Source organism: Micropterus salmoides, unplaced genomic scaffold (assembly GCF_014851395.1).
Source record: "Micropterus salmoides isolate LMB-PRFRI ecotype aquatic unplaced genomic scaffold, ASM1485139v1 Ms_hic_scaffold_18, whole genome shotgun sequence".
Taxonomy (NCBI): Eukaryota; Metazoa; Chordata; class Actinopteri; order Centrarchiformes; family Centrarchidae; genus Micropterus; species Micropterus salmoides.
The window spans coordinates 17783596-17805134 of record NW_024040928.1 but is presented as its reverse complement, the minus strand read 5'-3'; the positions used below and the strand labels follow the sequence as shown (position 1 = coordinate 17805134).

The window sequence follows — 21539 nt, the reverse complement described above, 5'->3', positions numbered from 1 at the left end:
GTGTGTGTGTGGCTGTGCACGTGCTTATTCAGTATACTGTACCATACCCATCATCTCATTGTCATCTTATCTCGATCTCACTTCCACACACCGTATTCCCAGCATCTCACATGGCTCCATTGTGTATGTTGATCAGTCAATTACCTTTTTGTTCCCCCTCCCTGACAGACTGACATGCTCCATAGAAGCCACCTAAGCAAGAGTCAAATTGTCTACCTTCAGTTGTGCCTCAGGGTCTCTTTCCCTCACTCTCTCCCTCCCTTTATTTTCTTCCATTCTTTTATTCGCTGCCTATTGACAGAGTTACAGCTCACACACTGACAGATGGGGTATTATAGTTGTCACCTTATCATACCTAATGCTGTTAATGTTTTTATTAAGCTTTGTGTGAGTGTGGTCCTATGGGACACCTGTGTGGATAGCTTTGGAGGAATAATGTGGAGTATTATTTTGTGTCAGTGTGTATATTGTGCGTGATTACATGTGCAGAAACGTGAGGCTATTCTTCATGCCTAGACATACTACACCTACCAAATACACCTTCTCCTCTGGCTACAAGTTTTCTTTAACTGTGTATGATAAGTGAGGCACGTGAGGAAGAAACAATTTACAAGCTTATGATGACTAATTGAATGCTGATTGTGTTTCATGTTCTCGGTGTGGACTTTAACCTGAATGCACAGTAACCCATATGGATTTGTGTCACCGTTGGGACAAAAATTGAGGTCCCCATGGGTAAAGACTGTGTTTTGAGGGTTAAGATGTGGTTTTAGGGTTCAGGTGACAATCAGGTTAAGGTTAGGCATATAGTTGTGATGGTTAGGGTAAGGGGCTAGGGCATCCATGATGTCCCCACGGGGATAGAGCAACAAACATGGGGGGGGGGGGGGGGGGGGGCGATTGTCAGCTGTTTGAGATAGACCTTCTCCCACATCCACACCACAGCTGGTGACCCCAACCAAGGTCACACACGACAGGCAGACACACACATAAACACACACACATTGGCACACATGTACACACAGCAGATGTATCATGGTCATGCTGAGCTCTAAGGTCGAGTTTCCTCCAGAACAATGTGAGGCCTGTGTGGAGCTTCAGTGGAATTTAGGCATGCAGACATGCACATGCATGCACACACACACACACACACACACACACACACACACACACACACACACACACAAAGACAGAGAAGAAAGGCAAGTTTTGAGCAACTGACAACTGTCTTTCTCTGTCTTTTTCCACTGTGCATGTGTATGCAACACACACATACAGCCTACATTTGTTCGTGAAAAAGGCTCTTTCTTCCCCAGTACATCACACAGCAGCTCCAAGTAGCTCCAGTGACCATTAAATTCAGATCTTACCGCCGTACAGTGAGGCTGAATGATAATCTGATATTACCATTTATTGACATCTAGTCAATAATTAACTAATTAATTCCCAGATAATTACAACCACATTGTAATTAAAAATGAATAAAACTTTTTGAAAGAGTTTTATCATGTAATACACCCAACATTAAACATTAACATTAAAAGATGGGTTTATTGATAGGTTCACCATTTTTCATGTCTGTCTTTAAACATTAGTCAGGTGCCCATATGGACAGTGAAGCAGTTTTTACTTGTTGTCATTCCTCCTGTTCATACTGGACTTTAAAAGATCCCACAGTGATGCACAATGATGTCAATGATGGGGGACAAAAATCTACAGTCCAAGTTCTGTTAGGTATCACAAAAACACTCTACCAAATAAATACTAAAATACTTAATTAATAATGTGATATTGATTTTTAAAAAAGCAGATAGATGGATGGAGAAGTTCTAGCACCATGGTCAAATCTCTTTCTGTCCCTTTCAAATTAGTTTTTTTAGGGATTTCTGACCATTCAGAGGTGAAAGTTTCCTTTTTACATCCTTGATATCTTATTCGCTGTGTTTCGTCTCCACAGGTCGGTTGCTGTGCTAACAGAGTGTATGAGGAACAAGGCGTTGGCCAAGTTTTTCCGCGAGCGCCAGGAATCTCTGAGGCACTCCTTGCCCCTGGGCTCCTACCTGCTCAAGCCAGTGCAGAGGATTCTCAAGTACCACCTACTGCTGCATGTACGTCTGCCTGTCGTCTATCTCGCTCACACACAAACACACACACTTAACAGTTCTCTTTACCCACAGTAATGCAAGCACAGGCACACACTTGTAAGTGCACAGGACACTAATGTTTTTTATCTGTACCAATACAAATGGATGTGTACGGTTCTATAATAACAGCATTTCTGACTCACCTCCCAATAACAACCTCCACTGGAGAAGCCAAATGTTTAGACATATGGCGCTCAGTATGTATGTTTCTGTGTATGCACACCTTGTACGTGCATGCATTAGAGAGCATGCATGAGTGTGTGTTTATGTGCAGAAACGCATACACGGGAGCCTGTGTTGTGAGTGCAACCCCTTTGCATGTGTCTTCATGAACATGGTTGTATGATGTGTGTGCGTGCAAGCGTACGTGCATGGGGTATGTGCAAGTGCTGACTCCTGGCGTTTGTGTCATCTGTGCAGGAGATAGCCAACCGCATGGAGAAGGACACCGAGACTTACGAGGTTGTGCATGAAGCCATAGACACCATGCAGAGAGTGGCCTGGCACATCAACGACATGAAGAGGAAACACGAGCACGCCGTTAGGTTGCAGGTACAACAAACACAAAAGATGCATGATTGTGCAAAAAGTCCATTTGGGACTGTTAATGTACAAACAAGTGTTGTCCCACTTGCTGGCATCCTTTCCTGGGTCCATAAAATGTTGAGCGTGTGATCTCCATGATGCATCCTGCACACTTTCCATGTCTGTCATTATTCCTAAAACTAAAACGGAGGCGGTATTTTCGAGCCTTTCAATGAGCCAATTCTTTTATTGTTCTGCAGAACAGTTATGTGAACTCTAGGTTTGAGTCAGCCAAGGCTCTGATCCACCCCACGTCTTACGCAAGTCACTGCGTTTTCCACTGGACTAATGATGGCCTTGCATAAGGAGGACACATAAAAGGATAGCTTGTTTCTTCTATCAGCTGGAAGCCAGAAGGGTCAGATGAATGCAGGAATGTGCATGGAAGCATATACTCTCAGTGTCTGGAGAAAGGATGGGCTCGATAGGAAGAAAATGTTGTTTTTGTTATTTTGTCCTCCTCACTTTTTTTGCTTGCCCTTAGACCTTTTTACTTTTCCTTTACCTTTTTGTTTTTACTGTCTTTAGTCTGTTCTCCCTCCAGTAGCATAACAGACATCCTCTATCCTGTTGTTTTAAATAGTGCTATACAAATTAGGTTTATTATTAATCTTTGAGGACTTGCACTCCTGCACATGAATGTCCTTGCTTACACTGCTTTTTCACAAAAATTTCTGCATTTTCTTCCATTTTTTTGCTAAACCAGATCAGCTCAGCTTAATTTTAATGTGCAGTGGGTCAAATGTTTATTTTACTGTATTATATATATTTTTTTTTGCGATTGCACCATTGTTTTTCTCATTCTGTGTTAAAATAACCAAAATTATTTGACTCCCCTCACTCTCTTTTTTTCTGTGTTTTGTGCAGGAAATCCAAAGCCTGCTGACCAACTGGAAGGGCCCTGACCTGATCGGCTACGGAGAGCTGGTTCTTGAAGGAACGTTTCGTCTGCAGCGAGCCAAAAACGAGAGAACTCTCTTTTTGTTTGACAAGCTTTTGCTCATTACCAAGAAACGAGAAGAAACCTACACGTACAAGGCTCACATACTGGTCAGTCATGCTACTCAAAGCATGCCCCAAAGAGACACAAAAAAATGCAAATATTTCTTTTAAGTAACAGTGTTTTTAACATGACTTCCTACCTGTCTTTTGCAGTGCTGTAACCTGATGCTGGTGGAAGTTATTCCTAAAGAACCACTGAGTTTCACTGTGTTTCACTACAAGAATCCCAAACTTCAGCACACTGTCCAGGTATAGCAACATTGCATAAGAGAGCATACGTAACAGAAGTCAAACTCTTTATGAATATAATTACATGTTTTGTTTGAACTACCTGCAGCACTGAACAAGAGTGCAAGACAGTATGGTAATTATTTGCAGGTGTCTAATTGTTTAGCCCAGTCTCACCCCAGTGAGTCGCTCAGACATGTTGAGTGGTTAGAGGCTAATGCGTCCATACCTAACCCACTGTGTTTTGGACAAGATAATTTGTATGACGTAAGAAAGCCATGTTCCACATTTTTAAGGGTTTATCCCAACCCTTTCAGCCGTCGTTTAAAGCGCACGTTTGACAATATCTTCTCTGTGATGTTTCGTGCTCTGCCCTCAGGCCAAATCACAGCAAGACAAGCGCATGTGGATCTTACACCTCAAAAGACTCATACTTGAAAACCACCCGGCCAAAATCCCTGCCAAGGTAAGACCAGCTCGTCTCCTGACAGCTCCCCCTCTGTTCACTGATGGTGTAAACACAGGCTTTGAGTGCGATGCATTGGAAATGTCACTCCATCTCGCCTACTTCCTTTCTCCTTCATCTCTATCTTTTCTCCTCATTTTCCTTTCATGCGCTCTCACTCCACTCATTTATTTTAATTCAACTAACGATTATTTTCATTTCCGATCAATCATAGATTATTTTCTCGATTAATCGATTTAATGTCGATCAGTGTTCCCCAAAGCCAAAGGTGACGTCTTCAAATGTTCTTCTTTTGTCCACAACCCAAATATTTTCTGTTTACTGTCACAGGGGAGGAAAGAAACCAGAAAATATCTACATTCGGAATAAGAGAATTTGGACATTTTTTTTCTTTAAAAAACTACTCGAAGTGATTAATTAATTATCAAAATAGTTGGCGATTAATCAGCGATTAATTTAATAGTTGACTACTAATCAATTATTCGACTGATTTTTGCAGCAGCTCTAAACCACAATCACTCTTCTGTCTCTTCATCTGCCTTTGGCCATGTGTAAGTGGTGAAGGTCACTGAGAAAGTTCTCTGTGATTACCTGAAGGGGCTGCTTGTTAAAGTGTCAAACCTGAGCAAAATTGTGGAGCCAGGATTGTAATGTGGTGCCACCTAGTGTCTAAATCCTTGTTCATCATAAGCTATCCTGTTGAACTTGTTCTCATTTTATTACTTGAATTCTAGGCTAAGCAAGCAATTTTGGAGATGGATGCAATGCGTAAGTGACACTTTACATAACATTTATGAGAGTTATTAGAATTAAAGTATAATTAATTAAAATAATATTCTGCTATATATTTTTTTTGTTATGTTCTTTTGCCACAGGTTTCACCATATTTAACACATTTAAATCATCATGTATTTGTTGTGTGACATCTTTTCTGTCATTACTCCAGATCATCCCGGGTTTCATTACAGCCCTGATGGAGACAAGAAGGATTCCCCTCAGACCAAGGAGGGTCCTACCCCTCGTAGAGGGCGCAGGAAAGGTAAGAAAATTGCAATTACCTTGCAAGGCTAAACTTTAAGAATTCATCAATAATAATTTTGTTTGACTTCCCAGAACCTCTATCCAAATTACTGAAGAATGCCAAGCAAAATGCAGCCAACACAGATGGCGAAAAGGTGAGTGATAACCAGAGGTGATGAACAGTTTTAGGTTGAGAAGCATGAGTACACACACACACACACACACACACAAACACACACACACACAAACACACACACACAAAAAGATGTTTATTGATCAAACTTTTGAACATTTTCTCCTCTCTAGCGAACAAGTCTGGGTGCCACCCTGCTCTCCCCAGTGTCCCAGCTGGCTTTGGGCACTATCGGTCGCAGCCGCAGCCTCATCAACCAATCACAGGAGTCCCTGGACCCAGGCGATCACTATGACCACAGTGACAGAGAAGAAGAGCCACATCAGCAAGACGCTGACGATGAAGATGACAGTGGGCTGGTGAGATTAAAGCTGCCCAAAGAGTATTATTCGTTACACATACACTTCAGTTTGTACAATTCCACCTTTGTCTTTAGTCCTTCAAACATATTGTTAATCTGGAAAACTCATTCAGGGAGGCGGAAAGCGACTCCGAGTCCCTGGCAAAAGCAGCAGGAAGAGGCTGAACCCTCAGGCATCTGTCGATAGTATAGAACAGTGGAAAACCTTCAACATGAGCCCTTCAGACCTACAGGTATTAATCACAAACACACCATGGTAATTTTATCTACTTAAATCTTGATGTTTTAGACTATGTGTAAAACAACAACTTCTGCTTTACTTTCTCTCAGAGAGCCAGAGAATCCCTAGTTAGGGAAGGAAGTCACCACCCGCCACTTCTCAGGTCACCTCGCGTGACAGAAGAACCTCCAGACTCCCCCATTCCTTCTGTAATAGTCACAGAAAGTGACCATTCTGTGAGGAACATCTGGGCAGACCACCGTGCTCGCAGGGCCATGTTCCCCACACGCCAGCGAACCATGCAGCCTGATGACGAGGACGAGGACATTTACCAGATGTTTGTCCCCACTGAGCCAAGTGGGCCAGAACCAGAGGTTTCCTCGGAGAGGTCAGAGGCCACCTCGTCGCCCAAGACAGCTCGGCCCTGCAGCTGGCACGTTGAACAGGTGCCCATTGTGCAGATTGACCCTCCACCCACTGGGAGCAGAATGCTGAGGAGGGCGAGCAGCGCAGGGGAGAAGGCTACGGAGGCCCGACAGACTCCTGATGATGAGGAGTCTGGTCACAGCAACTTGGAAGTGATCCACACTGAATCATCCAGCAATGACATATCTGGATCGTCCTCAGCCGAACAGCTAACAATAGATGATATTGAAAATGTGTATGACAACATCAGCTATGAGGATCTAAAGAGCATGGGCCTCATCAGAAGAGATCCTGAGGAAAGCCAGTCACGGAAAGAAACGTCTACTAATGCACAGGGTTCCCAGGGCCTGTCAGCAAGGGTACCACATGCTCCAGAGGTTCCAGGGGTCAGAGAGCCTATGATTGAACCAGAGAGTTCCTCAGAAAGCAACAGGTCCTCCACACAGGAAGGGAGGCCATTTGGAACATGTGAGCTCAAAATAGTAGAGGAGAACATCTATGACACTATCTGTTTCAGGGATCCTCCATCAACAGAGGCTAAAGGAATGAATGAAGGCAACAAACTAAAACAAGAGAGGGACAGTCTGCTGGCCTCTGAACAAGACCTGACTGAAAGCCTTAGAGGGTTTGTATCCGAGGAGAGCCTCCACTTTGGAGAGGATGAAGGACCAGACACCAACCACCCTGTCTCGTGTTCGTTTGAGCCAGATTATTCCTCCTCATCGGCCTCTGAGACCTTCTCTCAGCGTTCACAGAAAGGGGATAAGATGTCAGAGCAGGTCGATGAGATCTGGAACGACCTGGAAAACTATATCAAGAGCAATGAGAAGAAAGCTGATAGACTCCCGGCTGCCTTCCCTGTTAGTGCCAGTGAGTCGCCTAAGAAGGCCTCCTCAGTCAAAAACAGCCCTACAAAGAGCACCACAGCAATTAGTCCTCAAGCAGCCAAGAGTTCCCCAACGCATCAGGCTAAACCCTCACCTGCCACCTCCACACCGTCATTCACCATCCCAGTCATCAACCTCCCTGACCCTCAAATTGAAGGCGCAGAAGAAAACCAAGACTGTGCTCCTACATCACGCCCCCTTCCTGACACACCAGAGCCCCTCCCAGGCACAGTGAAGAACATTCGTAAAAGACTAGCTCGCCTCAGCAGCGGCAGCTTCCGCCTAGAGGACGATGACCTGGTGGAGCTTCCTCAAAGAAACACCCCTCAGAGGGATAACCCCCTTAAGGACCTTCATAGCTTGTTTCCACGGGAGCTGGCTGGTCTGGACTCCCCCCTGGCCTCCTCCTCTCTCTTGCTGGGTGAGTCTGTTGACTTTCCCCTAGACCTGATGGATAAATCAAAGAGCCGGGTGTTCTTGATGGCACGGCAGTATAGCCAGAAGATCAAGAAAGCCAACCAGCTGCTGCGAATGAGGAGCATGGACCCTGGAGACTCTTGTAGTCGGGCCAGACCTGAGAAGAAGCAGAAAGACCTGGCAGCCATCTTAGAAGAAAAGAAACAAGGAGGCGCTGCCATAGGTAACATAAAACATTTTGTCCTCAAAACATAGTTTTGAATTCTAGTGTCACTGATAATTGCGACTAGGAATGCACTGATCTGGCTTACCCTAACCTTCTTTCCCAATATCAATTCCAATACCCAAACTCTGCCAAAGCAGTATCTGTCAATGACGATGACTGATGAGTATCCATCTGATACTGTAGAAGTGCTGTCTCTTTTCCCAAATTTAAAATCTGTAGACCTCACTTCATGGAACGAATTGCAATAATTTTTTTGTAAAATAATATAAAGCTTTGCATCATGTCTTAACTAGACACTCATACAGCATTTTTGTCACTGCCTGACCTTATTTAAACTTTTACAAGACCTGGATCTGACCTGGATCTGACCTGGGTCATGTTTCTGGTCTATGTTTTATAATTACAGTAACAAAGAAACTTTAATGAATTTCTCCTCTGGTCGCTCAGATCAGTACATGCCTAGACATGACTGTATTTGGGTTCATGTTTTTCAGACTAAACTGATTTTTTATTTTTTATTTCAAGCAGCTATAATCAATATCTTTATGACAATGGATCACATGATTTATGTGTAACGTGAAAAGGGTCAGTTGTAGTGAATGAATTACCTGACTCTTCAGTTCCCCTCAGCTCTATAGTGCTCTAGTGTCTTTCAGCTCATTGTTTTGATTTTCCTGCCGCAACTTTAATGTTTTGGTTCACTTTCACCACTAGCATTTTAGCCACAGCAGTTAGCTCTGATAATATGATAATGATTGATGCTTTATTGATGCTTGTTTGTTGTTCCTCAAATGTAAGTCGCTTTGGATAAAAGTGTCAAATGAGTAAATTTAAATGTAATATCCACTGTACACTGCCTACCCAGCAGACAGACAGCCTTAGCTACTAGCTGGGGAACATAGTGGAGCATTTAACAGCTGAACAGACAGATTTGAAATAGCAAAGTGGCCAAAAACAAAACCAATAAATGCTATTGTTGCTCTGTATCTGCTGGCTTTGTAAACACGTCAACCTAAAAGGTGATAGGATGTCAAAGTTTTGTTCACAGCTTTCTGCTAGTGGCAAATGGCCAAATATACAAACATACCCTACTCACACCTTCTTTACATCCCTGTGTTCCCTCTTCAGGTGCAAGGATAGCAGAGTACTCCCAGCTCTATGACCAGGTAATGTTTAAGGATCCTCCCGGTCCAGCTGGTCAGAACTCAGCCACCCCACATCACAGCCATCCAGGGCTGTCATCTTCTCCGTCCATGCCTGAGACCTCCCTGGAGGATTACTGGCTCCACTCTACTTACAGCAACGGAGAGCTGGCCAGCTTTGTCTCCTCATCCAGTGAGGTGGAAGATGCTCAGGCGCCTTCTACCCCGCACAGACTTACCTCCTCCTGCTCCATCCCTTCTTTCCAGACCTTTCCTCCTTCTCCAATCAGCCCCCCGTCCCAGAGATGGAGCTCATGCATGTCGGCGCCAAGCGAAAAAGAGGAGCATGTGTACAGTTCCATTAAGAGACATCCTTCCTTTAACTCTCCGTCTTTGCCCTCCTCAAAGTCTGCCCCATCCGGTCATTGTCAGTCAGTCAGCTCTCTGGGCAGCCAGCAGCAGGAGAAGAACCAGTCTGGACTCAAATGTAATGGACCCTCTGCGGATCGATCCACAGACAGACTCCACGGCCCCAGTCTGGGTCGTGCTGGTCGGCAGAGTAGCCTTCCAGAGCGCTCTAACCAGGGACAGTCAGACCTCACTTTACAAGATGGTCAACAGGTGGTGGTCCTAAACCGGGCTTCTGCACTGAGCATACTCAGTGCCACCCAGAACTACCTGGCTAATTTTAAGGACAATGGAGAAGATGATGATGACTATGTAGAGATCCGCTCAGAGGACGAGAGCGAGCAGGAACAGGACAGGTTGGCACAGGGAAATGGCAGCTCGGCAGTCCTTTCAAATCAGAACCGGAGTCTCGTCCACTCCCAGAGTCTGCCATGCACACCGGTGCGCTCCTGCGTCCCGCTAAGGTCTCTGGACCGTGAGCAGCTGGAGAAGTACCTGTGGAGCGAGCCGCAGCAGAGCCAACCCAAAATTGTCCAGTCTCTGAGGGAGAAGTTTCAGTGTCTGAGCTCCAGTAGCTTTGCCTGAGTCTATAGGACAACTAAAAGCCAAATATATAAATATAAACATACAGCATATAGCAACAAAAGGGACACAGCTGCTTTGCCTTGAATGCCCTACATCATTAAACATCATAGTCCACAAACAAAAAGAAATATTACACAAACATAACACATTTCACAAAATAATCTGATGCAATTTCTTTAATTACTGACATATTTGGAACAACTTATGCGAACACCTAAACTCTCTGTTACAGGGCTTCAGTGTAAAATACATGATGGGTTACTATTTTTAGTCAAAATGCCACATCACGGCCTGCATGTGAGCTGCCTTAGCACTTCAACAAACTTCAAACTGCCTTCTCATGTATGTTTCAAAGAGAGGAAAGTTTAGCATTCAGTGCAGCTGAATGGGTTTTAATATAAAAAGGGATTCAAACTCCTTTATTGCTTTACATGTCAGCCTTGTAGAGATAATTGGAGTAGTAGGATTTGATTTTGCTGGAGGATTTGTGCCAATAAACTACTGTAGCGATACAATAGTTCAGGATTACAGATTGTATGCCCAACATCTCAAAACAAAGCACAGCCATCAAAACTCTAAAAAACAATCTTGGATCTTGACTCAACATGTCAGGAGTACCTCTTCAAGCTCTTTTATTTTGCTGTTAAGGTTATTTTAACTGCATTTCCAGCACTAGTTCATCTTAACCTTTAGAGGAGTGGTTAACCACAGCGGTGGATAGTGTTTTTAATTGTGCTTACACTATCAAACAGTTGTGAATAAGCAACAGTTAAAAAATTGCAGGCTAGATTGTCACTTTTAACAGCTTTTTAGCAATAATTGTAACAACAAGGATGCAACTGTAAAAACAAACAAACATGTTGGCTATTACAAGATCCAATAGGTTAAGTATAACTAGACTTAGACCTGTAAGTCTAAATGAAGTTAATGTATTTCCCTCTACCTACCACCTTTGTCATCAATAGGGTATTGTACCAAAATCAAGACAAAATGCTGATATTTTAGATAATCTATAAGAAACCATAGAACTTCATATTTATTTTGAATCTGTGAGTAAATCAGAGATGTTTTTACTTGTTATGGTCTGGGGGCATCCATCATGTAGAGTGAAATGTGCATCTCAAGAAGTGGATGATGTTTTTATTATTTTTTAATCATACTTATTGTAAGCTTTGGTTTTCAGAGGGACCACGAAGGAGAGCATTAAGGAGAGATAGTTAAAAGACTACAGTACTGTATTTGGTGTATTTTTTTCTTCCAAATGAATAGTCAACTCTTTGTTTTCTTTGTTTGTTCTATCACACTACTGATACTGCATCCACAGTCACAGAAAGAGGGTCAAAGTCAGATAGTTGTGAGTCACTTCAATAAGGTTGTTTTCTCTCCCCTTGAAGCATACCCAGGATTTACCGCACACTTGTTGAAGCTGTCTTTACAAAAATCACAAAATGTGTCCTATGTATTTGAAAGCACCCCTTTTATTTTGGCCCTTATCACTATTTCTTCAAGCCACAGACATGTTGTAAAATAAAGTAAAATTTATTTTAATTTATTAAAAGATTGTTTTATTTAGATTCTGGGACACAGACAATATTTGAATCAGATACTGTGAATGTTTTTCAGAAGTGGGTTTTCTATCACGCACTGCTTAAGACAAGTTCCAAATCACAATACCACGTGAAAAGTTTAAAAGCACAATATCTTGGCCTACTGTTCATATCAGGAAATGTGCATCACAAGCAAGTTAGGAATATGAAGTATGTTGGGGGTTTTTTGTACATTTTTGTCCTCTGTTTCACTGGTGGGGATCATCAGTCTTCATTGACTCTGTTTTGCACTTTTCTGTCTTTTTTATGTTTTATCTGTAAACACTTTGTAAAGATGTACATTTTAGGAAGGTTATTCTTGTATGCCATAGGTATGCTTTATAATGCTTTAATGTATAAGTTAAGTGTACTGTATTTTCTTAACTGCCTAGTTGTCATTGCTGAACAATGTATTGGAGGTAATAAATTCAGATTAAACTCATCTCTGTGTTTTGTGGTTATCATTAAATAAATATGTCACCACATTGAACATGATGCAGTACAGCAGCTGATACCATTCAGAGTTTATGTTAATCAATATGAAGTATTTGTAACTTATTTTTTGAAAGAGAATTGTGAGACATCACATTCAAGCAGAGCAGCCTGAAAATATGACAGTATTCGAGATGCTAATCATTTGGTTATAGTCATTTTTGATAATATGCTCAATGGGGGGATAAAAGTAATTAATTACCCACTTATTCTTTTAGCAAATAACATGTATATAGGCCTAGATAGCTTTGTTTTTATCCCATATTAGGGATATCAGTTTATATTCTGATGGAAAATATAATATAAATAGCATCCCACTACATTGAGGTGTTGGTTATTACATTCTAGTAGATAAGAAATGATTCCCACAGACGGACAATTTTTATTCCAAAAATAGATATTTCCTTTGTGACAAGGCATACAGCCCAACCAAATCAATTCTATTTAAGCCAAAACCAATATCTAAATTTGATGATTAAAAATCTTATAATAAATAAACCAATGTTAATGTTTTAATGTAAAACAATAATTTTGATGGTATGATAAGGATCCCTTACACTTTTGTTTTTCAAGAATTGTGACCAAGAGATTTACTGGGGAGGACACTTTGTTTTGTCAGACTTGTCAGTCCTCTCTAGTGGGCAAACTATTTCATTTCAATTGCCTTAAATATCTGAGATAGAGATATCTGACATTTCTCTTCTGCGATTGTCAATCTAAGAAGTTAAGTAACTTGTAAGTAATTCTTCCGACTTCGGTGTGTTCAGTAGAACTGCAACGATTGATTAGTTGTAAACTATTAAATTTATCGTCAACTATTTTGATAAACGATTAATCGCTTTAAGTCTTTTTTAAAGAAAAAAGACCAAATTCTCTGATTTTAGCTTCTCAAATTTTTCATTTTCTGGTTTGTTTACTCTATGACAGTAAGTAAAATAAATACATTTTGGATGTGGACAAAAGAAGACATTTGAGGACATCACCTTGGCTTTGGGAAACACTGATCAACATTTTTCACAAATAATCATTGGTTGCAGCCGTAGTGTTTGTGAGCTTTAAGTCCTAATGTGGAAACAATATGGATGTTTTTGTATAGCTTCTTGGTGATTGTTATATATGTGATGTTGTTGCTGTGTAATGTTATGCTGACACAGTTTGAAGCTTGAAGTATTTTTGTCCCAGATATGTTGCTGCATCAATAGGCTACATTCTCTAAAACCACTAAAATATTGCTTTAACTGACTTGTTATCAGGGTTAATGCTTATAAATAACTAATCTAGGTCACGTGACCTGAACCATGGTTACAACCTAATACCATATTATAAATTACATGTGCATAAAAAAGTATATATGCAATATGTGAATTAATAAAAAGCATTTACTTTTGTCCACCATGTTTCTGCATAATATGATGTCAAATCAGCAAGTCATGTACCAAAATTTTCTTCCTTCTACTTCAAAATTGTTGTTCCGAATTATCTGGTATCCACTGGATCTCTAAACTGACACAGATAAGATGATGGAACCCTATTTGACAAGATTTTGTCCCTGGGTCGCACATCTGATAGGATTTTTGCTTATAGATGTTTTACTCCTGAAAATGTATGAAACCCATGACCAAAATAGTCATACATTCTGTTGCTGTGTTACCTTTTATTTTGAAAAGTATTTCCCTATTCCTGGGTACCCCTGGAACCCTCAAGGACCACTGGGGGTCCCTGGACCCCACTTTGAGAATCACTGTTCTAGATACTTCAGATAGCAGGTGTTTTGCCACCATGGATGTCAGTTTTAAAAAAAAACTCAACAGATGGCGCACTGGTCCTAAACTAGAATGTTAACAAGAAGAAAAGGGCTGAGGCATGCTGGGAAATGTAGTTTATAAGAAATGACGTGACTAAACATTCTTTTCTAGTTTTATAAGGGAACTGGTTGACATGAAACTTCGTTACATGTTTAAACTTGAGATGTTTTACATAATTAAAAGCTCTCTTACGGTAATATCCGGGTTTTTTTGTAATACATTTTCTTCTCGAACCTTCTGCTCAATGCCAGTTTACCCAGAGTGCACTGCTCCTTTCCTTTCCTTTCTTCTTGGTTGTGTGGTGGTCCAAAATGTCGCTATTAGATGGTCCATTAAATGTGCTCGGCCAGAGAACATCTGGCGAATATATTCGTAGTCAAAATGGTGAGTTATTGTGCTGCTTTACTTGGTTTCATGAATGCTTCGTGTATTTTCTGTGCGTCACGAATGGTGGACAGGAGAACTGATTTCATTCACTCCATGTTACACACGTGTGGCTAATGCTAACGCTAGCTAACTTTTATGTTCATTTTAAGCCTCTGCTGCGTCTCTGGTCAAGTCCTGCAAAGCACAGCTTTCTGTTGTTTTCACACAATGGGCACCTTACGCCATCAATATTAATTATGAAGTCGTAATCCCATTTTAGTACCTTCCACTCGCAACACCGTGAATGGACGGCTATGCTAATGGGATAGAAAAACACTGTCATGGTCTGAGGGTGTGGCTAACTTACTGTGTACCTCACTAAATAAAATGACAGAATATTTTAATGACAGAACTATTCTTATAAGTCAGACATGTTGAAGGATGTACCAGCTGTATTAAACTGGAAAGAAAGGAATTTCAGGGGTGGTGGTGGCGGCGCCGTGGTGTGAGACCCCGCGTGACACAACCACCAATGTGTCCCTGAGCAAGACACTTAACCCCTAGTTGCTCCAGAGGCGTGTGACCTCTGACATAATTAGCAATTGTAAGTCGCTTTGGATGAAAGCGTCAGGTAAAATGAATAAATGTAATTTAGTATTTGCTAACTAGTAGCTTCTTCCCTGCAGTCATGGCCGCAGCATCCATCGCCAACATCGTCAAGAGCTCCCTCGGACCCGTTGGCCTCGACAAGATGTTGGTGGACGACATTGGGGTCTGTTTCACGTTCAGTGATATGTGTTCCCTTTTATCAGTCTGTTTGCTCCATAATAAATATTTTGGCCTGAGTTGCTCATCTGTCTCATGGACCTGTTGACAGGACGTGACCATCACCAACGATGGAGCAACCATCCTGAAGCTGCTGGAAGTGGAGCACCCAGCTGCTAAGGTCTTGTGTGAACTGGCTGAACTGCAGGACAAGGAGGTCGGAGATGGGACCACGTCTGTGGTGAGTACGGTCAACCGCTGCTCCAGTATGGTGTCAGAGCCTTGGAGTGGGGTGCTACTAGCTCCTTATACTCTCTTAGGTACTGTGCTGGACACATACTGAGTTCATGTTGTTGTAAAAAGTTAACTGTAATGTCCTGTGTTAGTACCATGCATCTGCCTTTTATTACGGATGTGTGGCTATGCTAACAGGATAGAGAAACTTCCTTCAGTGTCTGAAGGGGTTGAGCAGCCTCATTTCTGCCACCTCTAATTAAACGATGGTACAATATAAAACTCAACTTCTCATTTGAAATATGAATCCCTCTCAGTTTTTTTTTTTCATAATGTATATTGCGTGCATTGCATTTCAGGTAATTCTTGCTGCAGAATTTCTTAAGAGTGCAGATGAGCTGGTGAAGCAGAAGATTCACCCCACGTCAGTCATCAGTGGATACCGTCTGGCTTGCAAGTAAGATGCTGACATTGACGACTAGTCTGTAGTCTTGTTAGAAGTGTTTAAAAATGGATGCTTCTCATCTCCGGCTGCTTCGGATCTGTCCAAATTTTTTGACGCTCGAACTTGCCTTTCATCTTCCAGGGAGGCTGTTCGCTACATTAACGAGAATCTCACTATCGGAACAGATGAGCTGGGCAGAGAGTGCTTAATCAATGCAGCCAAGACTTCCATGTCCTCCAAAATCATTGGAGTGTATCCTTTTGTTTCTGTTCAATGCAATAAATGTTTTGTTTGGATCCAATCTATAAAATCTGTTTGCAGGAGAGCGAAGACAATTTCTAATGAACATTTTATGTGTGAGTAAAGCCATTGTCTGCCTTAACCCCGAGCCCTCAGTGATTCAGACTTCTTTGCTAACATAGTGGTGGATGCTGCTATGGCTGTGAAATTTGTGGACAACAAGGGGGTAGCCAGATATCCCATCAACTCTGTCAATGTGCTGAAAGCCCATGGCCGCAGCCAGAAAGAGAGCTTCTTGGTTAACGGATATGCACTGAACTGCACAGTTGGCTCACAAGGTATGTTTGTTGCAAAGCTGGACATTCCTGAATTTAAAATGTAGAACATGAGGATTTATTTAGCCACATTGTGTGTTGCCTTATACTTTACCATTTCTAGCATGGTGGACTATTGTAGGAGTCTTTGGTCTGGTCTTTCCAAAAAGACATTTCTGATGTCCTTGAAAAATATAAACCCTGTAGGGCCCTCAGATCTTTACAAAGCAGTCAACTTTGAGAGAACCAGACACGGGGAAGCTACTTTTAGCTACTGTGCTGTACACAGAACCTCGTGATGATCTCAAATAGGCCCCAACCCATGCTACTTTGAAATCTAAATGGAACTGTTCTCCTGTGCTTTTTGTTTATTGGTTTCTCTTCTGCACTCTTAATTCCTTGAGTTTTATTTTGGGCAACTTATTACTACACTGTAATTGTTTCTGGTGTATTCCATTTGTATTCTTTATTTTATGTATTTTCCATTTTATCTGTTTTAATTGGTCTTCAGTTTATTATTGCTTGTTTTGAAAGTCATTCTAATGCTTTCTTGGCCTATATAAAGCACTTTGAATAGCCAAATTCCCATTTAAATTTGCTGCTATGTCTCACCTGATGGCGTGAGCAGTGATACGCGTGGGAGACAGTACACTGGCTTTGAAAGGCATTGTAGACACAGTAGTTTGTAAACTGTGGCACCACCTTTCTAGCCAGACAAAATAATAGCCCAAAGCAAAATGACATGTTTGAACATCTTCATTTTGTTATCAAACTGTCAAGTTCTAAGGTAGTCAGTTTGAATTATTCCATGGATATTTTCCCCCATTTAAAAATGCTGTTTTGTGTTTTTTCCAAAGGCATGGTAAAGCGCGTCGTTAACGCCAAGATTGCTTGCTTGGACTTCAGCCTGCAGAAGACCAAGATGAAGATGGGAGTACAAGTCATTATCAACGATCCAGAGAAGCTTGACCAGATCAGACAAAGGTAGATCATTTCTCCCTTCTTGTACTGTCACAATACCCTTGAAAATGATCCCATTTAAATTTGCTGTGATGCTCAATCAATAGTTTGCACAGTGATACGCGTGGGAGAAAATATAAGCAGCCCCTCAGTCAAGGCAGCAGCTTCTCTCTGAGCTGTTGAACCACTACTGTGGGCTGGACAATTTTGCATTATATTATACAATGTATTGTATTAAAAATATTGCTGGTGAACCTGATTCACTTTTGGATTTCGTTGCTCCAGAGAATCTGATATCACCAAGGAGAGGATCCAAAAGATTTTGGCATCAGGCGCCAACGTTATCCTGACCACCGGAGGCATTGATGATATGTGTCTTAAGTACTTTGTGGACGTAGGAGCCATGGCAGTGAGAAGGGTTCTCAAGAAGGACCTCAAACGCATTGCCAAGGCAACAGGAGGTAGGGGTGGAGCCCGCCGAAGTTTGTGCTGAGTGGCTTTTGTGTTACTGCTGTGTACATGTTTTAACTCTGACATCAAGACTGTACCTGACTTTAAAATGTTTACTTCCAGGCTTAAAAACTGGTTAAAGACAAACCAAAAGTGTACTAATTTTTAATTATTGTAAGTAGGTAAGAGTTGTATATGATATGCATGTTTATATATCATCTTTATATTATTTTTTTTAAATTGAAGCAGTGAAGTATTAAATTCTATTGTATATAAAAGCCCAACCAGGGACAGGAGTTGAAAATTAGCATTAGCTACAAACGTTATATGCAGCACTTCAGTGACAAGCTTTGTTTTGACATTGTTTGCATTGTCCCTTTCAAATAAATAAATAATTAAAATAAAAAATGTCTTGGTCAAGCCGTCATATTGAATGATTGATTTTTAAACTAATAAATATCACTGTGACATTAGTTGTGTTTGTCCATTCTCAGCCACCATGTGCCCTTCTTTGACCAATCTGGAGGGAGAGGAGACGTTTGAGGCCACAATGCTCGGCCAGGCTGAGGAGGTTGTGCAGGAACGCATCTGTGATGACGAGCTCATCCTTGTTAAGAAGTAAGAACTGTAACTATATATAGCAGTGTCTTATACTTTATACTGGTAACTACAGAGTACTCCTAACTCTGTGCTGAGTCATAAGCTTTCATCAGTACAACTGTAGGTGAGAACATTTCAATGCATGCAATTTTATCACATCTGTAGTTTGGTAAATGGTGTAATATTGGCAATTTTTTTTTATTGCGTTTTTAAAGAAAACATGCATTTGAAACCCTATGGCTGGCTTTTTCACATTAATGTCTTACAAAGAGACAACTGCACCAAGGTCTCCACACCTGGAATTGGTAGCATGTAGTACTAAACCTTGTGTTTTGATAATGTTGTGTTTTGACATTTTTCAGATTCATTAAGACAGCAAATAAATTTATACATGATATTTTTACTACACAAACATTTCACTTGCACTACACCATCTAGGTCTCTTAAGTAGTAATCTCATGGCATCATTAAAAGCTGCTTAAGCCTAGTTCACACTACACAATTTTTACCCCGATTTGCCACTCGTTTGACCGTCAAGCTGTGATCGGCGGTCGCCAGTCATTCTGTGTGAGCTACACGACGACTCATCAAAAACGGCTCCCGACACATTTCTGACAGATCGCCGACGTCTGCCAGATATCTAGCATGCCAAATATCTGGAACAGTCAGCCAACTCGACATCCAGCCAATGAGAGCAGGCAGCTACTTTTTTACCGCTAAACACTTTCTACTCACCTCCAGCTTTCTCTGTAACAAAGACAATCCCTGCTACCTGCCTGTGCTAATCCATTCTTTCACCTATATTTTTGTCTTTAAAATTCCTATCTTTATAATAACAAACAGCAACTGTTTTGTGTGTAGGTTCGCGTCATTTCCCGTTTCACATTTCCCGTGTTTTCTTGACAAAACGTGGAGACCAGCGTCGGGTGACAGTCGTTGTCAGCTCGCGTAGCGTGTGACCCTCTTGTCACCGATCAGTCCCGCAGTGTGAACGCCACAATGACTTAAATACTTCAGTCACAAGATGGCAAGTTGTGTAGTGCCATCGGCCGACGCTGAAAGTCGTGTAGTCTGCACGAGGCATTAGTCTATGTAAACATGCTTTTTTGTAGTTTGACCACAAGTTGTCAGTGTTATAAGCTCTGAACAGAGACATCTTTGCTCAATCTGTACACATGCTAAACTTGCTAAATGTTTGCTTGGGAATACATCTTGCGTTGCCTTTTGTTCTGTGAAAAATGTCAAAGATAAATTGAGACAAATGAAAAGTATTTGGATTTGCATGATCTGTAGATCATCATGTAGAAACCCCTCGTGTTTATTGACATTAACATTTTCAACACCTTAGCACATGTTAACTATACCGGTTCTGTTTTCTCCTACCTTTGAATCACCTCAGTACCAAAGCACGCACATCAGCATCCATCATTTTGCGCGGGGCCAACGACTTCATGTGTGACGAGATGGAGCGCTCCATGCATGATGCCCTCTGTGTGGTCAAGAGAGTGCTAGAGTCAAAGTCTGTAGTTCCAGGAGGAGGCGCTGTGGAGGCAGCGCTGTCAATCTACCTTGAGAATTACGCTACCAGCATGGTGAGTCATATCTTTAAAAAAACACGTTCATTTGTCAAGCATGCAACTGTTGGTTAGGTGCCTCTTCATTTTATTTTTTTAAGAGATGATTTGTGTAGTGATCAGTGTAGTGTTGGCGGTGAGCCAGTTTTCCCAATGCTGAAATGTTACTCATCACCATGGTTTCTTTAGGGTTCCCGAGAGCAGCTGGCTATTGCAGAGTTTGCTCGGTCTCTCCTCGTCATCCCTAAGACGCTGGCTGTGAATGCAGCACAGGACTCCACTGATCTGGTGGCGAAGCTAAGGGCCTTCCACAATGAGGCTCAGGTTAATCCTGAACGCAAGAATCTCAAGTGGTGAGTCTTTCCTTACTGCACCAGTCATGAAACCGTAATGTCTGTATTTACAAATTGCCCTTTAGGTGTTCCATTTAGTGAAGTGGCACTATATGGATTTGGTCTGTCTATGATTAATGAGGCTGAGTTGATGTTCACTATATTATTCTAAACTGAAGAATAAATAAATATGAAATTGGCAGATAAATCAATTAAAAAACAAAAGGTTAGTTGCTGTCTGAACATTCGACATGCCTTTTGTATGAGATTGTTCAAACAAACGCTCTTGCCAGAAACAAGATTAACTTTTAAGACAATTTCCTTTTTACTGTCTCAGGTGAACATATACAGTATTTGAATACTTTCTTTTTTTTGGCTTGTAGGATTGGTCTGGACCTGGTGAACGGCAAGCCTAGAGACAACCGTCAGGCGGGCGTGTACGAGCCCACCATGGTCAAAACAAAGAGCCTCAAGTTTGCCACAGAGGCTGCCATCACCATCCTCCGTATTGACGACCTCATCAAACTGTTCCCAGAGCAGAAGGAGGGCGGGCAGTCGTACCAGGATGCCGTGCAATCGGGATCTCTGGATGGTTAAAAGGCTACGATTGGTCCAAATAGGTTCATTGTCTGTATTTATACATAAGGAGCTCTTTATGGCTGTTGCTGTAGTTGTAGGCTGTGCACTTTGCCTGTTTACTGTTCTCCCACTCCCTCTGGGCTCTCCTCTCCAGAGGAACTGTAAGCGATTAGTTTTTTTTTTTGGACACTTAATAAAGCTCCAATGGTTGGAAATGGACGTTGATTGGTTCATTGTCTGTTAGGATTGTGACAATAAATCGATACGGCAATATCGTATATTTTTCCATGATACTGTATCGATATTCCAGCCCATCAAATTGCTAAATAATAAAATAGCTCTTCAACGGTTAGCTCACTGCTAACATAATGGGAATCTCCATTAATATGCTAAATGACATTAGCGTTGCGATCACGAAAATACAATTGACAACTACACTTTTTGCTTCACATGCAAACATCCATAGTTGACACTGTGCAAATGCTTAAAGTACATGTTTCCTGAGCTCTGTGTGAAATAAATAGCTGCTAACTTCACTGTCTTGATC

At 41.5% G+C, this 21539-nt stretch overlaps 2 protein-coding genes and 1 non-coding gene across 5 annotated transcripts in view; all 3 read left to right on the top strand.

Moving 5' to 3' along the window:
* Positions 1-12278, top strand: part of LOC119908805 (pleckstrin homology domain-containing family G member 1) — a 71562-nt gene extending 59284 nt beyond the window's left edge. For 2 of the 3 annotated variants that reach the window (XM_038726673.1, XM_038726675.1), the window contains exons 6-17: positions 1958-2108; positions 2565-2696; positions 3597-3779; positions 3885-3980; positions 4339-4425; positions 5160-5193; positions 5372-5464; positions 5539-5600; positions 5752-5937; positions 6053-6172; positions 6270-8112; positions 9244-12278. In XM_038726673.1, coding sequence (XP_038582601.1) covers positions 1958-2108; positions 2565-2696; positions 3597-3779; positions 3885-3980; positions 4339-4425; positions 5160-5193; positions 5372-5464; positions 5539-5600; positions 5752-5937; positions 6053-6172; positions 6270-8112; positions 9244-10250 — 3994 coding nt within the window. In that variant the 3' untranslated portion in view covers positions 10251-12278. The remainder of the gene's footprint in view (positions 1-1957; positions 2109-2564; positions 2697-3596; positions 3780-3884; positions 3981-4338; positions 4426-5159; positions 5194-5371; positions 5465-5538; positions 5601-5751; positions 5938-6052; positions 6173-6269; positions 8113-9243) is intronic. The other variant, XM_038726674.1, reaches the window with a different exon arrangement.
* Positions 12279-14361: 2083 nt separating this feature from the next.
* On the top strand, positions 14362-21211 carry LOC119908766 (T-complex protein 1 subunit alpha-like). Its single transcript, XM_038726613.1, has 12 exons — positions 14362-14517; positions 15186-15271; positions 15377-15505; positions 15858-15955; positions 16085-16195; positions 16340-16521; positions 17355-17481; positions 17743-17918; positions 18402-18525; positions 19907-20099; positions 20271-20434; positions 20797-21211. Exons 1-12 carry the CDS (start codon positions 14445-14447, stop codon positions 21008-21010), a joined length of 1677 nt encoding a protein of 558 aa, XP_038582541.1. The 5' UTR covers positions 14362-14444; the 3' UTR covers positions 21011-21211.
* On the top strand, positions 14767-14904 carry LOC119909614. Its single transcript, XR_005445501.1, has one exon. It is a non-coding gene; the product is annotated as a small nucleolar RNA SNORA29 (small nucleolar RNA).
* Positions 21212-21539: the final 328 nt, after the last annotated feature.

Coding starts and splice junctions, on each gene's coding strand:
- LOC119908766 (XM_038726613.1), top strand. CDS start 14,445: ATGTCGCTATTAGATGGTCCATTAAATGTGCTCGGCCAGAGAACATCT. Junction 17,919..18,401: donor CATTGCCAAGGCAACAGGAG/GTAGGGGTGGAG, acceptor GTCCATTCTCAG/CCACCATGTGCCCTTCTTTG. Junction 18,526..19,906: donor GAGCTCATCCTTGTTAAGAA/GTAAGAACTGTA, acceptor GAATCACCTCAG/TACCAAAGCACGCACATCAG.